We start from the raw sequence: 21394 nt of genomic DNA on the forward strand, positions 1-21394 counted from the left end.
GCCTACCTTGGTTGTAACGGGTGGCGATTTGAGTCACTGTTGCCTTTCTATCAGCTCGAACCAGTCTGCCCATTCTCCTCTGACCTCTGGCATCAACAAGGCATTTCTGCCCACAGAACTGCCGCTCACTGGATTTTTTTTCTTTTTCGGACCATTCTCTGTAAACCCTAGAGATGGTTGTGCGTGAAAATCCCAGTAGATCAGCAGTTTCTGAAATACTCAGACCAGCCCTTCTGGCACCAACAACCATGCCACGTTCAAAGGCACTCAAATCACCTTTCTTCCCCATACTGATGCTCGGTTTGAACTGCAGGAGATTGTCTTGACCATGTCTACATGCCTAAATGCACTGAGTTGCCGCCATGTGATTGGCTGATTAGAACTTAAGTGTTAACAAGAAGTTGGACAGGTGTACCTAATAAAGTGGCCGGTGAGTGTATATCTATGCATAATTTGCACATTGGTTTGCTTTTAATATGTGACTCTTTGCATGCATGAACTTTATTATATGATTTATTGATGATTGATTCTTTTATATATTACACTTGGTCTATAGTCGTATGCACTTTTTTTAACCTTATTGTGGTATAAACACTTTCTTTGTGTTTTTTTGTGCTTTTTTACAATAATATATACATAGTTGAGTAAATAATCATCCTTACACTGAGTTCTTTTCCGGGGTAGCTATGAATATATAAATATTACATTAATTAGTCCTGTTCTTGCGCACGTTCTTAACTATTATAATTTTTATTTTATTGTAACCATCTGCCACCTTGTGATAAATAAAGGCATATTTTAATCTGAATCTAGCCTGTATAGTTCCTGGTAGTCTCATGTCCGGTATTACTTTGGCTTAGGTGTCCTCTCTGTAGTGATTTCCACTAAAAAAACCTTCACAGCACACCACGACTACATGTGTATTATTAGTATATATTATTTTTAATAATCTATATTTTGGATAAGTTTCAGGTGTTCTGTGTTTTTAAACCACGTAGTATATAGCAATGTGGGCACTATATGCGTGGTTATAAAAGACGTAAAATAAAAAATAAACATATACTCACCTTCCGAAGGCCCCATGAAGTCCTGGCGCCTGTGTGCGGTGCACGTGGCAACTTCCGGTCCCAGGGTTGGTATGAGAGCAGGACCTGTGATGACGTCGCGGTCACATGACCGTGACGTCATGGCAGGTCCTTCTCGCATAGCATCCTTGGCACCGGAACCTGCCTCTTGCACTGCCGAGGACAGCGCGCGACGGAAGGTGAGAATAACTTTTTTTTTTTAATTATTATTTTAAACATTAGATCTTTTTACTATTGATGCTGCATACGCAGCATCAATAGTAAAAAGTTGGTCCACAGGGTTAATAGCAGTGGTAACGGAGTGCGAACACCGCGGTCCGGTAACGCTGGCATTAACCCTGTGTGAGGGCTGACTGGAGGGGAGGATTATGGAGCGGGCACTGACTGCGGGGAGGAAGGAGCTGCCATTTGCCGCCGGACTGTGGCCGTCGCTGATTGGTCGTGGCTGTTTTGCCATGACCAATTAGCGACTTGGATTTCCATGACAGACAGAGGCCGCGACCAATGAATATCCATGACAGACAGACAGACAGAAAGACGGAAGTGACCCTTAGACAATTATATAGTAGACTAGCTGTACTACCCGGCTTCGCCCGGGTTAATGACTGCTGTTAGCAAAATAGAATGTGTTAACAAAAATTTATTCTGCACAAAAAAAACACAAAACAAATAGATAGAAATGTAATTATTAAAAGGCAAAAACTAAGCTAATAGAAGAATTTCACAACATATATTAGCTTTGTTATACTGAGAATGTCTTTGTTGCCTATATTAACCAATCAGAGCTCAGGTTAATTAACTGTAGCAAAATAGAAGCTGAGCTGTGATTGGTTGCTATTGGCAGCCTGATAAATCCCCAGCCAACAGGAAGCCCTCCCCCCTGGCAGTATATATTAGCTCACACATACACATAATAGACAGGTCATGTGACTGACAGCTGCCGTATTTCCTATATGGTACATTTGTTGCTCTTGTAGTTTGTCAGCTTATTAATCAGATTTTTATTTTTGAAGGACAATACCAGACTTGTGTGTGTTTTAGGGCGAGTTTCATGTGTCAAGTTGTGTGTGTTGAGTTGCGTGTGGCGACATGCATGTAGCGACTTTTGTGAGATGAGTTTTGTGTGGCGACATGCTTGTAGCAACATTTTGTGTGTCGAGTTGCATGTGACAGGTTAGTGTAGCAAGTTGTGTGCAGCAAGATTTGTGCATGGCGAGTTTTGCGCGTGGCGAGTTTTATGTGTGGTGCGTTTTGAGTATGTGCAAGTTTTGTGTGAGGCAACTTTTGCATGTGGTGCAACTTTTGTACATGTGGCAATTTTTCTGTGTGTGCAAGTTTTGCATGAGGTGAGTTTTCCACGTGTGGCGAGTTTTGCGTGAGCCTAGTTTTGCATATGGCGAGTTTTGCATGTAGCGAGTTTTGCGCATTGCGAGTTTTGAGTGGTGACTTTTGTGTTTCGACTTTTATGTGGCGAGGTTGGTGTGTGTGTGGTGAAATGTGTGCTGAGTATCGTATATGTGTTCAAGCACGTGGTAGTGTGTGGCACATTTTGTGTTTGTGTTCATATCCCGGTGTGTGGTGAGTATCCCATGTCGGGGCCCCACCTTAGCAACTGTACGGTATATACTCATTGGCGCCATCGCTCTCATTCTTTAAGTCCTCATTGTTCACATCTGGCAGCTGTCAATTTTCCTCCAACACTTTTCCCTTCACTTTTTCCCCATTATGTAGATAGGGGCAAAATTGTTTGGTGAATTGGAACGCGCGGGGTTAAAATTTCACCTCACAACATAGCCTATGACGCTCTCGGGGTCCAGACGTGTGACTGTGCAAAATTTTGTGGCTGTAGCTGCGACGGTGCAGATGCCAATCCCGGACATACACACATACATACATACACACATTCAGCTTTATATATTAGATATACCTGTATGTAATCTCCTGTATATAGTATATACCTGTGTGTCATCTCACCTATATATAGTATATATCTGTGTGTCATCTCCTCCTGTATATAGTATATACCTGTATGTCATCTCCTCCTGTATGTAGTATGTACCTGTATGTCATCTCCTCTATATAGTATATACCTGTGTGTCATCTCTCCTGTATATAGTATATATCTGTGTCATCTCCTCCTGTATATAGTATATACCTGTGTGTCATCTCCCCTGTAAATAGTATATACCTGTGTGTCATCTCCTCCTGTATATAGTATATATCTGTATGTCATCTCCTCCTGTATTAGCCCTCGTTCACACGTTATTTGGTCAGTATTTTTACCTCAGTATTTGCAAGCTAAAATGGCAGCCTGATAAATCCCCAGCCAACAGTAAGCCCACCCCCTGGCAGTATATATTAGCTCACACATACACATAATAGACTGGTCATGTGACTGACAGCTGCCGGATTCCTATATGGTACATTTGTTGCTCTTGTAGTTTGTCTGCTTATTAATCAGATTTTTATTTTTGAAGGATAATACCAGACTTGTGTGTGTTTTAGGGCGAGTTTCGTGTGTCAAGTTGTGTGTGTTGAGTTGCGTGTGGCGACATGCATGTAGGGACTTTTGTGAGATGAGTTTTGTGTGGCGACATGCGTGTAGCAACTTTTTGTGTGTCGAGTTGCATGTGACAGGTTAGTGTAGCAAGTTGTGTGCAGCAAGTTTTGCGCATGGCGAGTTTTGCGCGTGGCGAGTTTTATGTGTGGTGCCTTTTGAGTATGTGCAAGTTTTGTGTGAGGCAACTTTTGCATGTGTTGCAACTTTTGTGCATGTGGCAATTTTTCTGCGTGTGGCAATTTTTCTGCGTGTGCAAGTTTTGCGTGTGGCGAGTTTTCCATGAGGTGAGTTTTGCACGTGTGGCGAGTTTTGCATGTGGAGAGTTTTGCGCGTGGCGAGTTTTGAACGGCGACTTTTGTGTTTCTACTTTTATGTGGCGAGGTTGGTGTATGTGTGGTGAAATGTGCGCTGAGGGTGGTATATGTGTTCGAGCACGTGGTAGTGTGTGGCACATTTTGTGTGTGTGTTCATATCCCCGTGGTGGTGTGGTGATTATCCCATGTCGGGGCCCCACCTTAGCAACTGTACAGTATATACTCTTTGGCGCCATCGCTGTCATTCTTTAAGTCCCCCTTGTTCACATCTGGCAGCTGTTAATTTGCCTCCAACACTTTTCCTTTCATTTTTTCCCCATTATGTAGATAGGGGCAAAATTGTTTGGTGAATTGGAAAGCGCGGGGTTAAAATTTCACCTCACAACATAGCCTATGACGCTCTCGGGGTCCAGACGTGTGACTGTGCAAAATTTTGTGGCTGTAGCTGCGACGGTTCAGATGCCAATCCCGGACATACATACATACATACACACATACACACATTCAGCTTTATATATTAGATAAGTGAGTACACTGTATACTAAGGGACTGTGTGAGTACACTACATACATAATAAGTGAGTACACTGTATACTAAGGGACTGTGCTATACATAAGTGAGTACACTATATATTAAGGGACTGTGCTATACATAATAAGTGAGTACATTATATACTAAGGGACTGTGTTCTACATAATAAGGCTACATCTCTGTATCTGTGTGCAGTTTTGGTGTGCTGCCCGCTTTTACAGATGCATTGAGCATATCCTATTCTGATCCTCAACATCAGAACAGAACAATCTCTGACCCTCACGGATCTCATTCTCAGATCCGTGATTTTCACGTGTGTGAATAAACCTATAAAGCTCTACAACCCCATGTGCCATCCGATAATAAAACCTGGAAGCACACAGATATTTCACAAAATTTCAGAATGTAGAATAAGGGATTTTACAAAAAAACATTATCACTCCACGTCACACAGTGCAGATACAGAATAATATCTACATCCAGGCACTTACAACTGACGCCTCATCTGTTTAGAGCCACTTTCTCCTGTATCTTATCCATCTGGTTAGACCTTTATGTTGACATCTCCCAGTCATGACTCGTCTTGTCACGATGATCTTCACAGCCCTGAAAATAACAAGGTCACATACATTGTATACATACTTGTGTTTCCCCCATGAATACATATATGTACCCACCATTAATATACTATTAGCCACGCACCATTAAAAGTATAACGTGATAAGCAGCACTGTGCCTCCCATTAACTATAATCTCTGACTCCCAATAATATAAACTATTCAGTCTGTGATTCTCCCCAATTACCTGTAAGGCTATGTGCACACGGAAAGTACACAAGGTTTTAAAGTACAAGCGAAGTGAACGAGATCCCTGAAGTCTCATGCACATGCTGCTTATTTTTTCCTTGCAGATTTACAGCAGATTAAAATCTACATAATGTCAATTCTTGCAGCGTATTTCCCCTGTACCAATGGGGAAAAATACGTAACAAAAGCATGGCAAAAACGTGGGAAAAAAATAAATGTATTTTACGCAACTTTCTCCCTGCCAACACATTAGGATATGCAGCAGAATTTTCTCCTGCAAATCCTGAACGTGAGCACATAGCCTTATTCCCTGTCCTGTCTCCCCATCATTCATTATAAGTCCTTGATAGCATCAAAAAGAATGGGAGAAGAAGCTATCAAGTACTGAGCATCCTCCTCCACGTCCCAATTCATTACAAGTCACTGACAGCGTCTTCTCCCACCTTTCAGTTAATTATAAAGTGTCCTATGCACCTTATCGCCTTCTCTCCCACTCTCCAATAAATTTTAAGTCCCCGATAGCATCACAATGAATTGTGAGATGAGGAAGGACCTGTTGGGGCTTAGCACTCTCCTCCGCCACCCAATTAATTTTATATCCATAGCTAACGTCCTCCTCCCCCTGTTCATAAAGTCCATTATAAGTTCCCCTTCGTCCCATCCCAATTCCCCACACCCCTCATTGTCCTCTTTCCCCCCTGCATCCCATCATTGCCCTCTCCATCACTTCCATCATTGCCCTTTCCATCACCTCCATCATTGCCTTCTCCACCCCATCATTGCCCTCTTCACCACTGCCCTCTCCACCACTCCAATCATTGCCCTCCCCATCACCTCCATCATTGCTCTCTCAACCACCTCCATCACTACTCTGTCCACCACCTCCATAATTGCCTTTTCCCCCACCCCCCCTCTCCACCACCACTATAATTGCTTTGTCCTCCACAATTGCCCTTTGCACCACCATCATTGTCCTTTCAACCACCACCATCATGCCTCCTCCACCCCATCATTGCCCTTTTCACCACCTCCATAATTGCTTCCTCCCCCACCCCCCATCATTGCCCTTTCCACCACATCCATCATTGCTTCCTCCCCCATCAATGCCCTTTCCACCACCTCCATCATTGCCTTCTCCCCCACCACCCCCATCATTGCCCTTTCCACCACATCCATCATTGCTTCCTCCCCCCATCAATGCCCTTTCCACCACCTCCATCATTGCCTTCTCCCCCACCACCCCCATCATTGCCCTCTACACACACACACCATTCATCTCCCTGCACGTTCCCCACAGCCACACACACACCTCTCTGCACGTTCCCCGGCAGCCGCAGTATCTTTGTCACCGGCAGCTTTCTTTCTGGCACAGCCGCGTGCTGAATGCTGACGTCTTCCAGCCATGTTGCTGTATTAGACAGTATGCAGTACACATCCATGCAGCTCTGTTCCGATGCCATTTTATAGGCAGCAGGGATCGCTCCCTGCCTGTCGCACATGAGGGTAATCTGGCCAGGGACACCTCGGGCCAGATTTCCCTCAGTGTCAGCCGCCATGCAGGGGCTCCCCTTCACCTCCGATGCAGCCGCAGTGGCTGCACATGCGGTGTGTCCGCCTCTGTGCTGAGTGCTGCACTTGGCTATTTCCATCGCTTCCATAGACAATGAATAGAGCAGAAGTCAAGCCTCCAATGCATTCATGGCTGAGCTGCACAGTCCTGTTCTTAGGATTACTGGGGTCCCAGTGGTCATTCCCCCAAAGTCAGTAAGTTATTATTTGGGGAATAGCCCTTTATCAGATACCAGACATATATACTATATACAAGGTTAGGCTCAGGAGAACCGAATCCTAATGGCAATACATATCTCCATCTCAGGAAAATAATATAAATATGTATTATTAGAGGTGTGGGGCCCAAATAGAACTTTTGCTATGGTGTCCTGTGCTCGATATGTACGCCCCTGCTTGCAGGATGGTGATAAGGAGGGCAATCTGACCTGTTGCTCAGAGCGCCAGGCTTGGGGGTCCCATGGCCACATTGTCCTCATCATAAAGGCATGCAGGACAGGACAGGGCCAGACATATTTCTTGCACAAGGGCCCCCAAGCTGTCAGTGTTCACCCCTGCACAGAATGGTTCTCTTCATGTAAGTGGCGCCCCCTGTGGACAGCTTTGCAGCATCTACTGCTGAAGACCTGGGCACTGATGTGGCACATACTACAGGGTGCAGTGAAAGGGTTAGGGCTTCCCCTGCCTCCTCCAGCTGTGCAGCTACTAACCACGGTCCTGCCCCTTCCTGAATCCCCCCAACACAACACACAGGAAGTTCTGCTCTTCTGAATGTGCAACTTGGTGCGAGAATCTCCAGGAGCAGCCAGAATGGCCGGGGGTCCCTGTGTGAGGCTGTCCAGGAGCCCCTGGTGAGCTTCCCTGGGTCAGAGGCTGCAGATGGAGGGTTCAGTGCAAGACTCGGGGTAAGAACAAAGATGATGATTGTGTGGTCACCCTGCCCCAAGGCAGCAAAGATCAGTGAGGGATGGGGGCTCCAAAAACGGGCATTAGACAACCCAGCTGCCCCAGCAGGGGAGAGCTACAGGTACCGGCCCCTCTTTATGTTTAATCCTCAGTACCCTTGCTGCCCATGGGTGTGTATGGGAGGTGAGGGGCTGCTGTAGATTGCAAACTACTTTGGCAAAAGGTAAAACTCTGCTCGAATTAAGGTAAAATCTTTCTATACACAAGTTCCAGCTCCCCACCCTTCACTTTACTGACCTCCTGGTGATTTATGGGTTAAGTGGGGTGAGTCTAACTTCTAGTTGTGGCAGAACTACAATCCCCATCTTCTTAGTCACAAGAGTTGGCTGTAGCCCAGGTGGTAAATTGTGGATGGTGGCAGCCCAGTGATTATATGACTGCAAGTCCCAGCTGTCTACTTACCAACTGTTGTCAAGCGAGGTCTCTCCCGAGGTGTCCAAGTTGTAGGGAGTGTATGTGATTTGTGCAGCGGAGCTGACAATCTATTAGCGGCTCGTGTGTGTTCTCAGTCCTGGGATGTGTATATATTGTGTGTATACTGCGGATCAGCGGATCAGTCGTCCTGGTATGTGTATAGTGTGTTTATACAGTAGAGACCTAAAGTTTGGACACACCTTCTCATTTAAAGATTTTTCTGTATTTTCATGACTATGAAAATTGTAAATTCACACTGAAGGCATCAAAACTATGAATTAACACATGTGGAATTATATACTTAACAAAAGTGTGAAACAACTGAAATTATGTCTTATATTCTAGGTTCTTCAAAGTAGCCACCTTTTGCTTTGATGACTGCTTTGCACACTCTTGGCATTCTCTTGGTGAGCTTCAAGAGGTAGTCACCGGGAATGGTTTTCACTTCACAGGTGTGCCCTGTCAGGTTTAATAAGTGGGATTTCTTGCCTTATAAAGGGGGTTGGGACCATCAGTTGTGTTGTGCAGAAGTCTGGTGGGTACACAGCTGATAGTCCTACTGAATAGACTGTTAGAATTTGTATTATGGCAAGAAAAAAGCAGCTAAGTAAAGAAAAACGAGTGGCCATCATTACTTTAAGAAATGAAGGTCAGTCAGTCCGAAAAATTGGGCAAACTTTGAAAGTGTCCCTTTGCGGCGATTCCGGGTCCATCACCGCTAGCGCAGATAGAGCTAGCAGATGCTACCATGCATTTCTTTGGCGCCCTGGTGTGTGTATACCGTCCGCAGAGCTGCCTGGGCAGACAGTGATTACACAGGCTGGACTCTGCCTCCAGGGCAGCTGCGCAGATTTCGGGCCATGATTGCTCCGTGCTGCTGTGACCTGATCCAAGCTCTGTCCACAATATTCAGGACGTTTTCTGAAGTGTTTATTGTTACAATGTTTCATTTGCTGCTTTGTGTTGTCAACTTTGTGATTTGTTGTTTATAAAATTGAACTATTTTACATAAATAGAGTAGTGCAGTATTTTTTCTCCAGCAGCACAGAGTTTTTCAGGAGAGATTGCACTTATGTGCATAGAGAAAGGAGGATGTTTCTCATTGTCAGTGTGTTTGGGAGGAGAAATGGCCTAGTATTGGGGAGAATACTGAGTGATGCTGGTAGAAGTGGGGTGCGTGCCGTGGTCCCAGCAGGACAGAGTGTTTCAGGTGACCTGTATATTAGTCTTAGCAGAGAGTACTCTGTCAATTCTGCTTCTATTCTTAGACACTGTCCACACACTTAATTTTTTATGTAAACTGTTTTTTCAGTATCAGCAGAAGCTATATTTCTGAAATCTCATTCGTTTTATTTGTTGTTTGTTTTGTGTCCAGAGAAGATTTGATTCTGCACTTTAAGCAGCAGTGTGTGTGTGTTTTTTTTTTTTTTGGGTCATGGGCTTTTTCCGGCTCCAGACAGAGGCCTGCAGCATCATCACATCCACTTCTCTTGATCTGTGAATTGTATCAGATTGTCTTTGCTCCCCCATTCCCCAATAAAAAAAAAAAAGCAAAAAAAACCCCAGCATTTGCAGTGTGGGAACATAGCCATAGGAAGATGCGTGTGCTGGGCCTCGGTGGAGGGTCGGTGAGGTGGGCCTCGGTGGAGGGTCGGTGAGGTGGGCCTCGGTGGAGGGTCGGTGAGGTGGGTCTCGGTGGAGGGTCGGTGAGGTGGGCCTCGGTGGAGGGTCGGTGAGGTCGGCATCCCTCCTGGTCTCTCCTGTTCCTTTTAATCTAAGTTATATGGTTGAAGTTTTTCTGGATTTTTCTTCTTCTTTCATCTCTTTGCAGAGTAACTGTAAAAATAACATGAAAGGCTTAGTTCTCCCCGGGCAGAATGGCACAAGAGAACACGGATGCCTATATGTGCGCCTATTAACTCCTTGTGTGCTGGAACCGCCTCGCTCAGATATGTCTGAGTCAGGTCTGCGGTTGTCGGTGACACCTATGTGCGGCCTCCGACTTCTCCTCCTCCAGGATCAGCTGTTTCCTCTTCTACATACATATTCCTTATGAAAAACTCATTATTAAAGGGCCAGTACCCCAATATCTGCAGCTTATAACAGTTCTCGAGCATTATTTGAAATCTGCCTCCAGGTTCAGACTGACCTAAAGGGAAACAAGGGAGTCTCTGGGGGGCTCCTGTGAAAGTGTTGGACCCCTACACTTTATGCACAGTGTAAAGAGGCCGCAAATAGTAAAAAAAAAATGGACAATTTATTAAATTAGTGACTATGTGGAGTCTTGGGCTGAGATGACATAAGGTGGCAGCTTCGGCCTCCCCTTGGCCCATAGACCTAGAATGGTCAGTGAAGTTGGATTAATGGTGGTCTCATGCTTCCCTGCATGCCCTGACAGATGCAGACATTCAATTCTTGTTGTAGTTAACTTGACAGATTGCATTCTACAAAGGACAAAAACCACATTGACATGCGCTATTACCACACAATTAGGGCTCATTCTCACATGCGAGAAACTCGGCTGAGTCTTGCACGTCAATACCCGGCACTGCACCCGGCACTCAGATCGGAGCGTGCGGCCGTGCAGCAATACATGCAGCCGCATGCTCTGCTCCTGAGTGCCGGGTGCAGTGCCGGGTATTGACGTGCGAGACTCATCCGAGTTTCTCGCATGTGAGAATGAGCCCTTAGAGTTTTCAAATTGATTCTTATAGGGGTTTTCCACTTGAAATGAGTGCACTGAGGATCCATCAGTGAATCTATTCAGATTGGAATATTATGAGAGTTTATAACTAGTGATGAGCGAACGTGTTATCTGAGCACATCACTATTTTTTTTTTTTTTTCTCAGCTCCTCTAAACTGTCTGAGGCTACCACGAGTGTGAGAAAGTCCTCCTGCTTGGGTGCCATCTGACAGGTCCCTGGAGTTCACAGCCAGTGAACTCACTTCACCTTTCTGACGTCAGTGCGAGCGCCGTGGGAAAATTTCCCACAGCACTCACGCCGATGTCGCATAACATAGGTGAGGTGATTCAATTGGTTGTGAACGCCTATTCCCTGTCAGATGGCACTGCAAGCAGGAGAACTTTCTCACGCTTGCGGTGCCCTCAGATGGGGAATAGCAGTTCACACAGAGACACTGAGCACGCTGCTCAGTGACTCTGCTGGATGAAAGGCTGCATGGTGGCATCATGCAACCATACAGCCTGCCATCTAGATGTAGCAGAGCTAGACCCGTCGAGGGACAAATGGATTTAAAGCATCTCTGCAGAAAGGGGAGGAATACTGTTTTTGTTTTGTTTGTTTTTTACCTCTTTTACAGAGGACAAGGGCATCGGGGGAGTAGGCAACATCGTAAGTATGACTCAATTAAGAATATTAAAGGGAACCTGTCACCCCCAAAATCAAAGGTGAGCTAAGCCCACCAGCACCAGGGGCTTATCTACAGCATTCTGGAATGCTGTAGATAAGCCCCCGATGTATCCTAAAAGAGAAAAAGAGGTTAGATTATACTCACCCAGGGGCGGTCCCGATCCCGGTCCGGTCCGATGGGTGTCACGGTCGCGGTCCTGACGGTGATATCAACCCACCAACTATTACCCCACTTGCCACCACTACAGGGCAAGTGGGAAGAGTGAGGCTATGTGCCAGATGCGCCTTTTCTATCGTGGCTGAGAGCTGATATTTTTAGCCTGGGAGGGGGCCAGTATCCATAGCCCCTTCCTAGGCTATTAATATCAGCCTGCAGCTGTCTGCATAGTCTTTGCTCGTTATTAATTATAAGGGGATCGTACGTCTTTTTTTTTATTTTTTAGGTACTCCATTTTAAATGCCAGTAAAGGCTGTGAGCTGATATTAATAGCCTGGGAAGCTCCATGGGTATCGCCCCATTCCCAGGCTATAAACATCTGTCCCCAGTAATGGCTGATAACAGGTAGTAACAGATTGTGGGTCTTTTATTAAGAGTAACAGATTGTAGTCTCCTGTCCTACAGTTGTCTGTCCCCAGTAATGGCTGATAACAGGGAGTAATGGATCATATTCACTTTGCTTTCTGCAGTGTGGACTATCCTACTCTGGATGAGGGTCTTTCTTTTTGCGGTTTTCCATGTTATTTTGAGGGGATTTTCTCATCTTGTCTCTTCCTGTAGTATAATTTTGTTTTTTTGCAGAAATGTACATGTTTATTTTGTTTCCTCCTCTTCAAATTCTGGATCTTGCTTTTGAATGAACCCTGAATGTGCAGCTTCTAAGGGTATGTTTCCACGGTCAGGATCAGGATCCGGCAGCGCTGCCGGCTTTTGTACGCACGGTGATTTGGCATGTGTTCATTGAACCGTGCAGAATCATCGCGTCCTATACATAGGACTGTGATATTTGTCTTGCGGAGACGGAGCGTCTCTGCAAGATAAATAGACATGCTGCGGTCTATAAAGATGCACTGCATGTCCAGATACGCAGGGAAGCTGGAGGCGTCCATGCACACATAGGGAGATGGAATTTCATAAAATCCCCTCCACTATGCTGTAACATCTGGACGCTGCGGATGTACTCAGCGTCCAACCTGCAGTGTTTTACTGGCTGTGGGAAGATACCCTAATAATGCTGGAGCGTTAGAAGAGAAGCGGCTGATATCAGTCACTCAATGGCTGACAACAGAGAGCAATAGATGTCAGTGGATGTTATAACCTGGAGATTGGCTATGCTGCAGCTTTGTACAAGTTGTTTTGTTTTTTAAATATTCCTTCCCATTTTCCATCTCTTTGCTGCCGGTGAATGGAAACTTCCTTTCTTACGCTGAGAGGCTGAGCAGCCGTCCTCATCTGATGGCTTGTTGCAATGTGTCAGTGCAGGTAAGAGCTATCATGTTTGGCTTTTTGCTGCTGCCCAGAGAATTGTTTCCATGTACAGTGTAACAAACCCTCAGCTGTGTGGTCAGGACTGATTTTCAGCTTCTGGATGTAAACAAGAATGTACCTATGCCCTGACAGCTACAGAAGTGGCGGAAATAAACTCAAAGCTTCTGAGCATGATTTACATAGGACTGACAGGTATGGTGGATTTTTTTTACCCCCTGCGAATTCCACCCATTCAACTTTGTGCAGTTTTTCTGATGTTGGGGTTCAGTCGGCCTCTTCTGACACACTGTTGCGGATCTGCAGCTCTGCCGTCGGTCCCGTGTTTGGATGATCTCACATCAGTTGATGAAACTCAGGCAGCCGGAAAGTTTTCTTATGTCGCTACAAGTTGTGGGGCCGGAGGTGGAAGATTGTTCATTCAGCGCTGCCTGTCCTTGTATGTGCACACAAGAAATCGTGGACATGTAGGGGTGCAGAGGCGGCAGTGGCACCGGGCCCCGGAGCCCTGAGGGCCCACATATCTCTCCGCCCTCGTATCTAATATTACTAAGTCATTGAAACAATTTGCAGTTTCTATTATGTTCTGTTTGACTTCTTCAACCTTAAAGGGAACCTGTCACCTGAATTTGGCGGGACCAGTTTTGGGTCATATGGGCGGGGTTTTCGGGTGTTTGATTCACCCTTTCTTTACCCGCTGGCTGCATGCTGGCCGCAATATTGGATTGAAGTTCATTCTCTGTCCTCCGGAGTACATGCCTGCACAAGGTAATATTGCCTTGCGCTGGCGTGTACTACGGAGGACACAGCATGAACTTCAATCCAATATTGCACAAGGGGAAAAACACAAAAGGAAAAAAAAAAGTAAACTCAGCAAATCCTGTTTTGGCGTTGCTTCTTTACTGCCAAGAGAGCAGGTTTTGCCTGCGGGAAAAAAACGCAATGTGTGAACATGGCCTAAGGCTGTGAAGGGAATCATTGAGGCCGGGTGCCCCGCCACGATCTGGAACTAGCCGCGCTCTGGATGCAGAGTATGTTGAACGCAGTAGCCTCTGGGTTTTCATTCTCTTCAGTCTTTCCTCACTATAAGGTCTCTGCTTGCTGTCAGTGAAGGGATACAACATCCAGAGGCCCGTGTTTTTTTGTTTTTTCCTTCTGACCAAGCCAAGGAAAAACAGCATGTCAGAATTTGATCAGATTATCAGATCGTACACGGCCATACAAGTCAATGGGTGCCTGGAAATCATCGGGCTGCACTTTGATGACTACTGATGGAGACATTTTGTTTTCCATCTTCTCCTCGTCTGAGAGGATTGGATCGCTCTGATAAGGGCGTCATTTGCTTCATCGATCCGCTTCTCTCGGATGGGAATCTATGACGGTGTGACCATGGCCTGAAATAAACCCATCAGCGTCTCCCTGTCCTGATCGTACGGTACAATGGACCCGTCTGGATCCTAGGCTCAGAGGTTTATTGGGCTGGATACTTCTTGTGAGAATTATTAGGACTGTACTATTTTTCAGCATCTGGATGTTTCTTTCACTGACAACAAGCGTAGCTCTTACAAAAGGAAACAGAGTTTCTAAGAAACGTTAAGTTTCCATTGTACAATGATTAATCTTTATATACAGGTCATGTGCAGATTCGCTTCTGGCCAAAATAAAAACCGTTCATAATCCTGACCGCAACCAGAGATATGTATAATATAGGCTAGAAACAAGTTTAATGGCTGTCAGAGCATGCTGGGAGATGTAGTGCCCACTGACTTTGTGGGGGCGCAGATCTTTCCTGGAAATCCCTCTTATTTTTGTGTGGAGTGGGTTCTCTGAGATATGTGGAATTTGCTGCTGGTGGAGGAGGAATGTTCTTCTGTAGGACACACCCGCTCCACCCTGAACACATCTCAGCTTGTCCTGCAGCTCTGAGAAACCCAGGAACCTGCTGCTTTATGGAGAGCGAGAGGCTGAAAAGGGACAAGGGTCCCTCAGGACGGGCCCGGAGGGCAGACATGGGCCGCCGAGGGTCTGGGGCAGCCGTCCGGGGCGTGAGGAGGTAAAGTACCCGCAATGCGCCTTGAAAAGTGCAGCAACTTTGATACTTATTTCTTCTTTTTGCATTAGTTTTCTGCCTAAAAATGCGTCACACATTAGTATAATTGTCCTACATACGACGCAATTTCTGCCATGCGCAATCCCTATAAGATTTTACTTTCTAATCTTTGTATGTGCAATAATGTAAGGACTTCAGTTTCTAGAAATGTCACGTAAGGCCGCAAGAATCTGAGGTGCAAACTCAAAACAAAGTCAAGTACGGTAATTCTCAAAACTTTTATGCCCAAAATGATTAAAGTATCCTAGGCGTGATCTCTTTTATTAGCTAAAGAGAAAAATATTTGCAGCTTTCAGAGCCCAGCGGCTCCTTCGTCAGGCCAGCTTACAAATAAGTGACTGAAACACCAGGACACTTGTGCTGGAGGAGGTGGAGGACCCAAGGAAAGGGCTACAAGTGGTGAGGAGCTGGGAGCCAAGGCTCTGCAGTCTGGTGGAGGGAGTCATACCTGCAGGTGATACAATGAGTCCAAAGTTCTCATCATTCCCAGATCTTCTCTGTCCTGAAATTAAACTTTCACTATTAAGATTTTTAAATCTTTCATAGAGTCCAGGTCCAGAGAAATGTTTCCCCCAGGCGTCCGTCCCATCACCCCGTGCAGACCTGTCCCCCCGCTGTACCGTCTTCCAGGTTGTGCTCTTGTCTCATTCATTTGTAATCCAGCCTGAAGAAGGATCTGTGCGCTGGAAGCTGCAACTATCTTTTTTCTGATTACAGTAGTCAATAAACTGATCGGCCCTGGTATACTTTTTGTCTTTTTTGGGCATAAAAGTATTTCCATAGGTTTTTTTTATGTGGCTAATATGGTACCATAATAATAATAATAATAATAATATTTGTATTATACATTATCCTCTAAACTCAATGTTGGGGTAAAATTTGTCTTTAGTGAAAACAGACGTTTGTCGTTATTGAGATAGAATCTTATAAGCACAACGGTCATCTTCCATGTCTGAGGAGGCACAGACGTTCTGCTGCAAGTTCTCCTGAAAGTTATAGTTCAACGTAGAACTGCACGAGCACCAACCAGCTCCTATCTCGTTAGCTCAGAGTTTTGTAGCAAACCCTCAGCTGTGAGCAGTGTTAGCTCTATATATAATTATATGTGAATTTGTGCACCACATCCCTTCATCTTCTAAGTACTTTCTGTATTGCGGTAATGCAGTTCAGGCTTCATATATTCGATGTTGGCCGACGTCTGTTCGTATATGATGCAGTCGCACCTGCTCACACTTGCTTTGTTCTGTTCGCAGGTGCTGGCTTCTTATTTTTGCATTTGCACCTTAATGTCATGTGTGGGGCAAAAGTTGCCAATGTTCTCTAGTCTCTCTGGAGTGATTACATCGATGCCTGAAATGTCTTCAAATAATGGAACATGGTTTTTGGGTTTTTTTCTTTAATTCTTGAACTGCACAAAAATAAAGGGGCTGTGGGTTTTTTACGTGCAAAACGCAAACTGTGTGAGGCCTTTTAAGTATTTGGCACAAAAAATAACCACAAGGCAGCAACGGTGTTTAAAAACCCTGCAAATGATGAGTGTGGGCTTGTGTCTGAGTCCAAGAGGTTGGTCCTCCTCCTGCCTGTGGTTTGGGCATCATGGATCCGCTGTCGGCTTCTTGATACTTGTACACAGCTTCCATTCACTTTAAAGCAAGCAGAGATCTTTATAATGGAAAGGAATGAAAAATGTCTCATTCTTTTTGTTATACAATGGTAAATTGACTCTTTGTGTTCCCCCACATCAACTAGAATATCAGCTGTGTTCTCTAACAGGGGTTAGTGGGGTCCTAGCCGGTAGACCCCCACCATTACGTTGCTTTATTTGCCGCAGGAGCTATAAATACGTTCGTGTGGCTTCACCTCTGCCTGCAGGTTTCCTGGGTCAGCAGCTTCCGCCGCTCGGTGCTGTCAGCGCTGCGTTTCCTGTAACCAGTGACATATGTCCACATATCTTTAATTTAAATGCTGACTTTGGGTGAGGAAACTAGGGGGCTGCGTGCAAATGTTGGGGCACGATCCCTGCAGACTTCACCCTGGTCTGGGGATTGATGGGACTGCATAATATGGTGGCAGAGTAATAAGATAATATAGATAGAAAAATTATCATGGTCCATGGCCACTAGGGGCGCTGCTACACTGAGGCTGCAGGGGGTCCCACTGACATTAGTAATTAGGGTCTCCTCTATAAAGTACAGATGACATGAAGAGTTGCACAGAGGGGCCCCTTGGGAGAAGGGCCCAGATCAGGCTGGCATGAATGCCATATTCAATGAATACCCTTAAGCGTCAATTCAGACAAAAACGGTCACAGAGTATTTTTAGATAGAAAAACCATGCTTTATTTTAATACAAAAAATAATGCACCACAAGATTAAAATGCAGAGAACAGAGCACTCTCACTAAGCAGGCAAGAAAATTGAAGGGGAATCCACAATTAATATAGTACAAAATCGCCATCTAGAGTGACTAATAAATTAGCCACAGGAACACCTAAATATGTATCCTAACTAATATTCCCTTTGCATCATGAGGTCAAAATCATATGATCCCGTATAGGGAATTCAATTAATGCTCAATAGTGACCAAGAGAAAATATGACCGAGTATAACACTGAGATAAAGTGCTGGGCTATGTCCAAATTGGATACATGTGCACGAAAGTCAATCCTATGGTCTCCCATACAGAAATTGCATTGGGACCTAAACTCAGGCTGCCCATCTAATAAAGTGCTAATTAGTGCCTATTGTGAATAAATTGTCCCGTGACAAGATTACTGGCGATAAGCCAATACTTACAATAGTGCCAAATGAATGAGGATTCCCCCGGCCTGCCGCCCTACGCGCGTTTTGCAGCTTCTTCGTCAGGAGGCGTCAATGCCATGTTACATTATGGTCCTATTAAACAGGGGTGCACAACCTACGGCTCGGGGGGCAATATGTGGCCTGTGATGCCATGTTTTGCGGCCTCTCAACTATATGCTCGTCTGACAAGTTAAGTATATGTGAGAAGCCAAAGACAGAATAGAGACACCAGCTGAGGAGCTGGGACTGGAAGGTGCTGGTGGTGCCCGGTGCAGACATCTCTGGATGCCTCATGCATCAGGTGATTGGCTCCACAAACAGGGCTGCTGCCAGGAATTTCGGGTCACATACTGGCAACATTTTTGGGCCCTCTTGAGACTCCGCCCAGGCTTCACCCCAGCTCCGCATCTACCACTCAAACCTTCCACACTCCCACCTTCCACTCTTTGAAAGTCTCCATTTCTACACCACGTCCAGTTCCCATTACCAGATCACATACATGGCCTGCAGCTTTTGTTTTGGCCAAAAGATTTTTAAGCTGCCACCTTGACTAGGAAGACTCTTTTGGCCGAACCCAGCTCTGCCCTTACCCTAGGTATATTTTAATTTGTTTTTTTCTTTAAGGTAATGTGTCACATATGTAATGTGTGTGTGTGTGTGTATATGTATATAATTTTTTTTAATGCCCAATAATACCACATACAAGGGACCAATACTGCTGGACCATGACCAGACCAGATTTTAACACCATATAGTGACCGAACACTACAATACTCAATGCCATTATACACAGGAGCTCTGTATATAGTGTATAGGTAATACAGGGATCACCAGTGACAATAATACACAGAAGCTCTGCATATAGTGTACAGGTAATACAGGGGTCGCCAGTGAAATTATATACATGCGCTCTGTATATAGTGTCAGTGTACAGGTAATATAGTGATCACCAGTGACATTTACAGGAGCTCTGTGTATAGTGTACAGGTAATACAGGGATCACTGGTGTCATTATACACAGGAGCTCTGTATATAGTGTCAGTGTACAGATAATACAGGGATCCCCGGGGACATTATAAACAGGAGCTCTGTACACAGTATATAGTGTATTGTGTACATGTAATATACTGACTCACCAGTGATGTTTCTAGTTGAAGTCCTTCATCTTTGATTTTATTCTTCATCCATCACAGACCGCCATCCCTACTTCCAGCCAGGTCTAGTCTTTAAAGGGAACCTGTCACCACGTTTTTGGAAGATGGGATAAAAATAGCGTTAAATAGGGGCAGAGGTGGGCGTTACATTAGTGTGTGTGTTATGCGTTTATTACCCACCTAAGTTGCCGAAATAACTTTGCAAAGTCTCCGTTTTCGCCTGTCAATCAGGCTGGTCAGGTCACATGGGCGTGGTGTCTTCACCCAGATTTGGCGTAGTTTTCCGTTGGTGGCGTAGTGGTGTGCGCATGCCCAAAGTCCGGAATCCTCTTCCAGGGGATTTAAAATAGCGCGGTGTTCGTTATTGCATTGGTGATCGGTGGGCGCGGCCATCTTCCTTTGGCCGCGCGTGCGCAGAAGCGGCGCTCTGCTGGCCGCGGCTTCAGGAAAATGGCCGCGGGATGCCGCGCGTGCGCAGATGGATATCGCGGCGGCCATTTTCCTGAAGCCGCGGCCAGCAGAGCGCCGCTTCTGCGCACGCGCGGCCAAAGGAAGATGGCCGCGCCCACCGATCACCAATGCAATAACGAACACCGCGCTATTTTAAATCCCCTGGAAGAGGATTCCGGACTTTGGGCATGCGCACACCACTACGCCACCAACGGAAAACTACGCCAAATCTGGGGGAAGACAACGCCCATGCGACCTGACCAGCCTGATTGACAGGCGAAAACGGAGACTTTGCAAAGTTATTTCGGCAACTTAGGTGGGTAATAAACGCATAACACACACACTAATGTAACGCCCACCTCTGCCCCTATTTAACGCTATTTTTATCCCATCTTCCAAAAACGTGGTGACAGGTTCCCTTTAAGGCCTCTTTCACACTTCCGTCTTTCAGCTCCCGTCGAGATACGTCGATTTTTGGTAATGCAGGATCCTGCAAAACAATTTGCAGGATTATGCATTTTCTCATAAACTTGTATTAGCGACGGATTGTAACTGATGGCCATCCGTTTCATCCGTCCTGCACTGGATCCTGCGTAAAAAAAAAACGGTCCGTCGGGCAGAGAAAACGTTCAGAGGAACGTTTTTTCTGCACGTCGGAAAATCGGTCAGCGACGCATCCTGCGCTGCCCGTCACTGGCTACAATGGAAGCCTATAGGCGCAGGATGCGTCGCTGACTGTGAAAAGCAGGAATCCAGCGACGGGTCCCATCTTATCAAACTGAGCATGCGTGGAAGAATTTCCCGTCAGGGAAATTCTCTCGCTCGCTCTTTCTCTTTTTACTATTGATGCTGCCTATGCAGCAACATTATATCTTGTTACTATTGATAAAAATAATAATAATAAAAAAAAAAATCGCAATATTCTCACCTACTGGCGTCCCGCGCCGCGTTACCGATGCTCCCGGCAGCCAGCGTTCCAAGTAATACATTGCGAAATCTCAGCTAGCGTTCCAAGTAATACATTGCGAAATCTCACGAGAAGTCGCGAGACAGCGACTTCTCGTGAGATTTCGCAATGTATTACTAGGAACGCTAGCTGCCGGGAGCATCGCTGCACGGGACGCCAGTAGGTGAGAATACTGCGATTATTTTTTTTTGATTTTTTTTTTCACCTGGTTTGTGTTGTGTATGCGTTTTTGCAGCGGAAAATCACTGCAATGACGCATACACAACAGGTGCACATAGCCTCGACGGGTCCGTCAGAAAGATGGGCCCAGTGCACACGTTACATACGTTTTGACAACGTCTCGGCGACGCAGCAGGACGGGAGAGTCCCAACGGAAGTGTGAAAGAAGCCTTAAGAAAATAAGTTATCTAGAGCCCCGCTTCCAGAGCACATTCACCACTTTTTCCCTTAATTCTAAACGACATCTGAATGCAGACGTGCACCCACAATTAATACATAATTAGTTAGTATGCAACCCACCATTCCAAATATAATCCACCACGGTGCCCCCACCAACTATAAATAGCCACTTTCCACACCTAATAAATGTATAAATTAATTGGCCAATATTCTTTCTCATAATTTGATATCAGTCACTGCATCTTCAACAGCCCCCACTCTGTACAACCCGCTCCCCCAATTCATTATATTTACCTGCCCATTCCGCCCCATTTCATTGACCTGTCCTCTCGCTTCCACACTCTACTCCTCATCCTCCTTTGGTCTCCTCCCCTCCACTAAATTCATCATCATTTGTTGTCACCTAGTCTAAA

The 21394-nt window shown here is 45.5% G+C and overlaps 1 protein-coding gene across 5 annotated transcripts in view; it reads left to right on the forward strand.

Annotated features, from left to right (window-relative positions):
* Positions 1–7598: 7598 nt before the first annotated feature.
* Positions 7599–21394, forward strand: part of RIN3 (Ras and Rab interactor 3) — a 53739-nt gene continuing 39943 nt past the window's right edge. The window contains exon 1 of one of the 5 annotated variants that reach the window (XM_077267943.1): positions 7599–7770. In XM_077267943.1, coding sequence (XP_077124058.1) covers positions 7745–7770 — 26 coding nt within the window. In that variant the 5' untranslated portion in view covers positions 7599–7744. Of the gene's footprint in view, positions 7771–13068; positions 13098–14998; positions 15154–21394 lie in introns of those variants that run through there. The other 4 variants (XM_077267961.1, XM_077267954.1, XM_077267935.1 and 1 more) reach the window with 4 other exon arrangements.

This window comes from Ranitomeya variabilis, chromosome 1 (assembly GCF_051348905.1).
Source record: "Ranitomeya variabilis isolate aRanVar5 chromosome 1, aRanVar5.hap1, whole genome shotgun sequence".
Lineage (NCBI taxonomy): Eukaryota > Metazoa > Chordata > Amphibia > Anura > Dendrobatidae > Ranitomeya > Ranitomeya variabilis.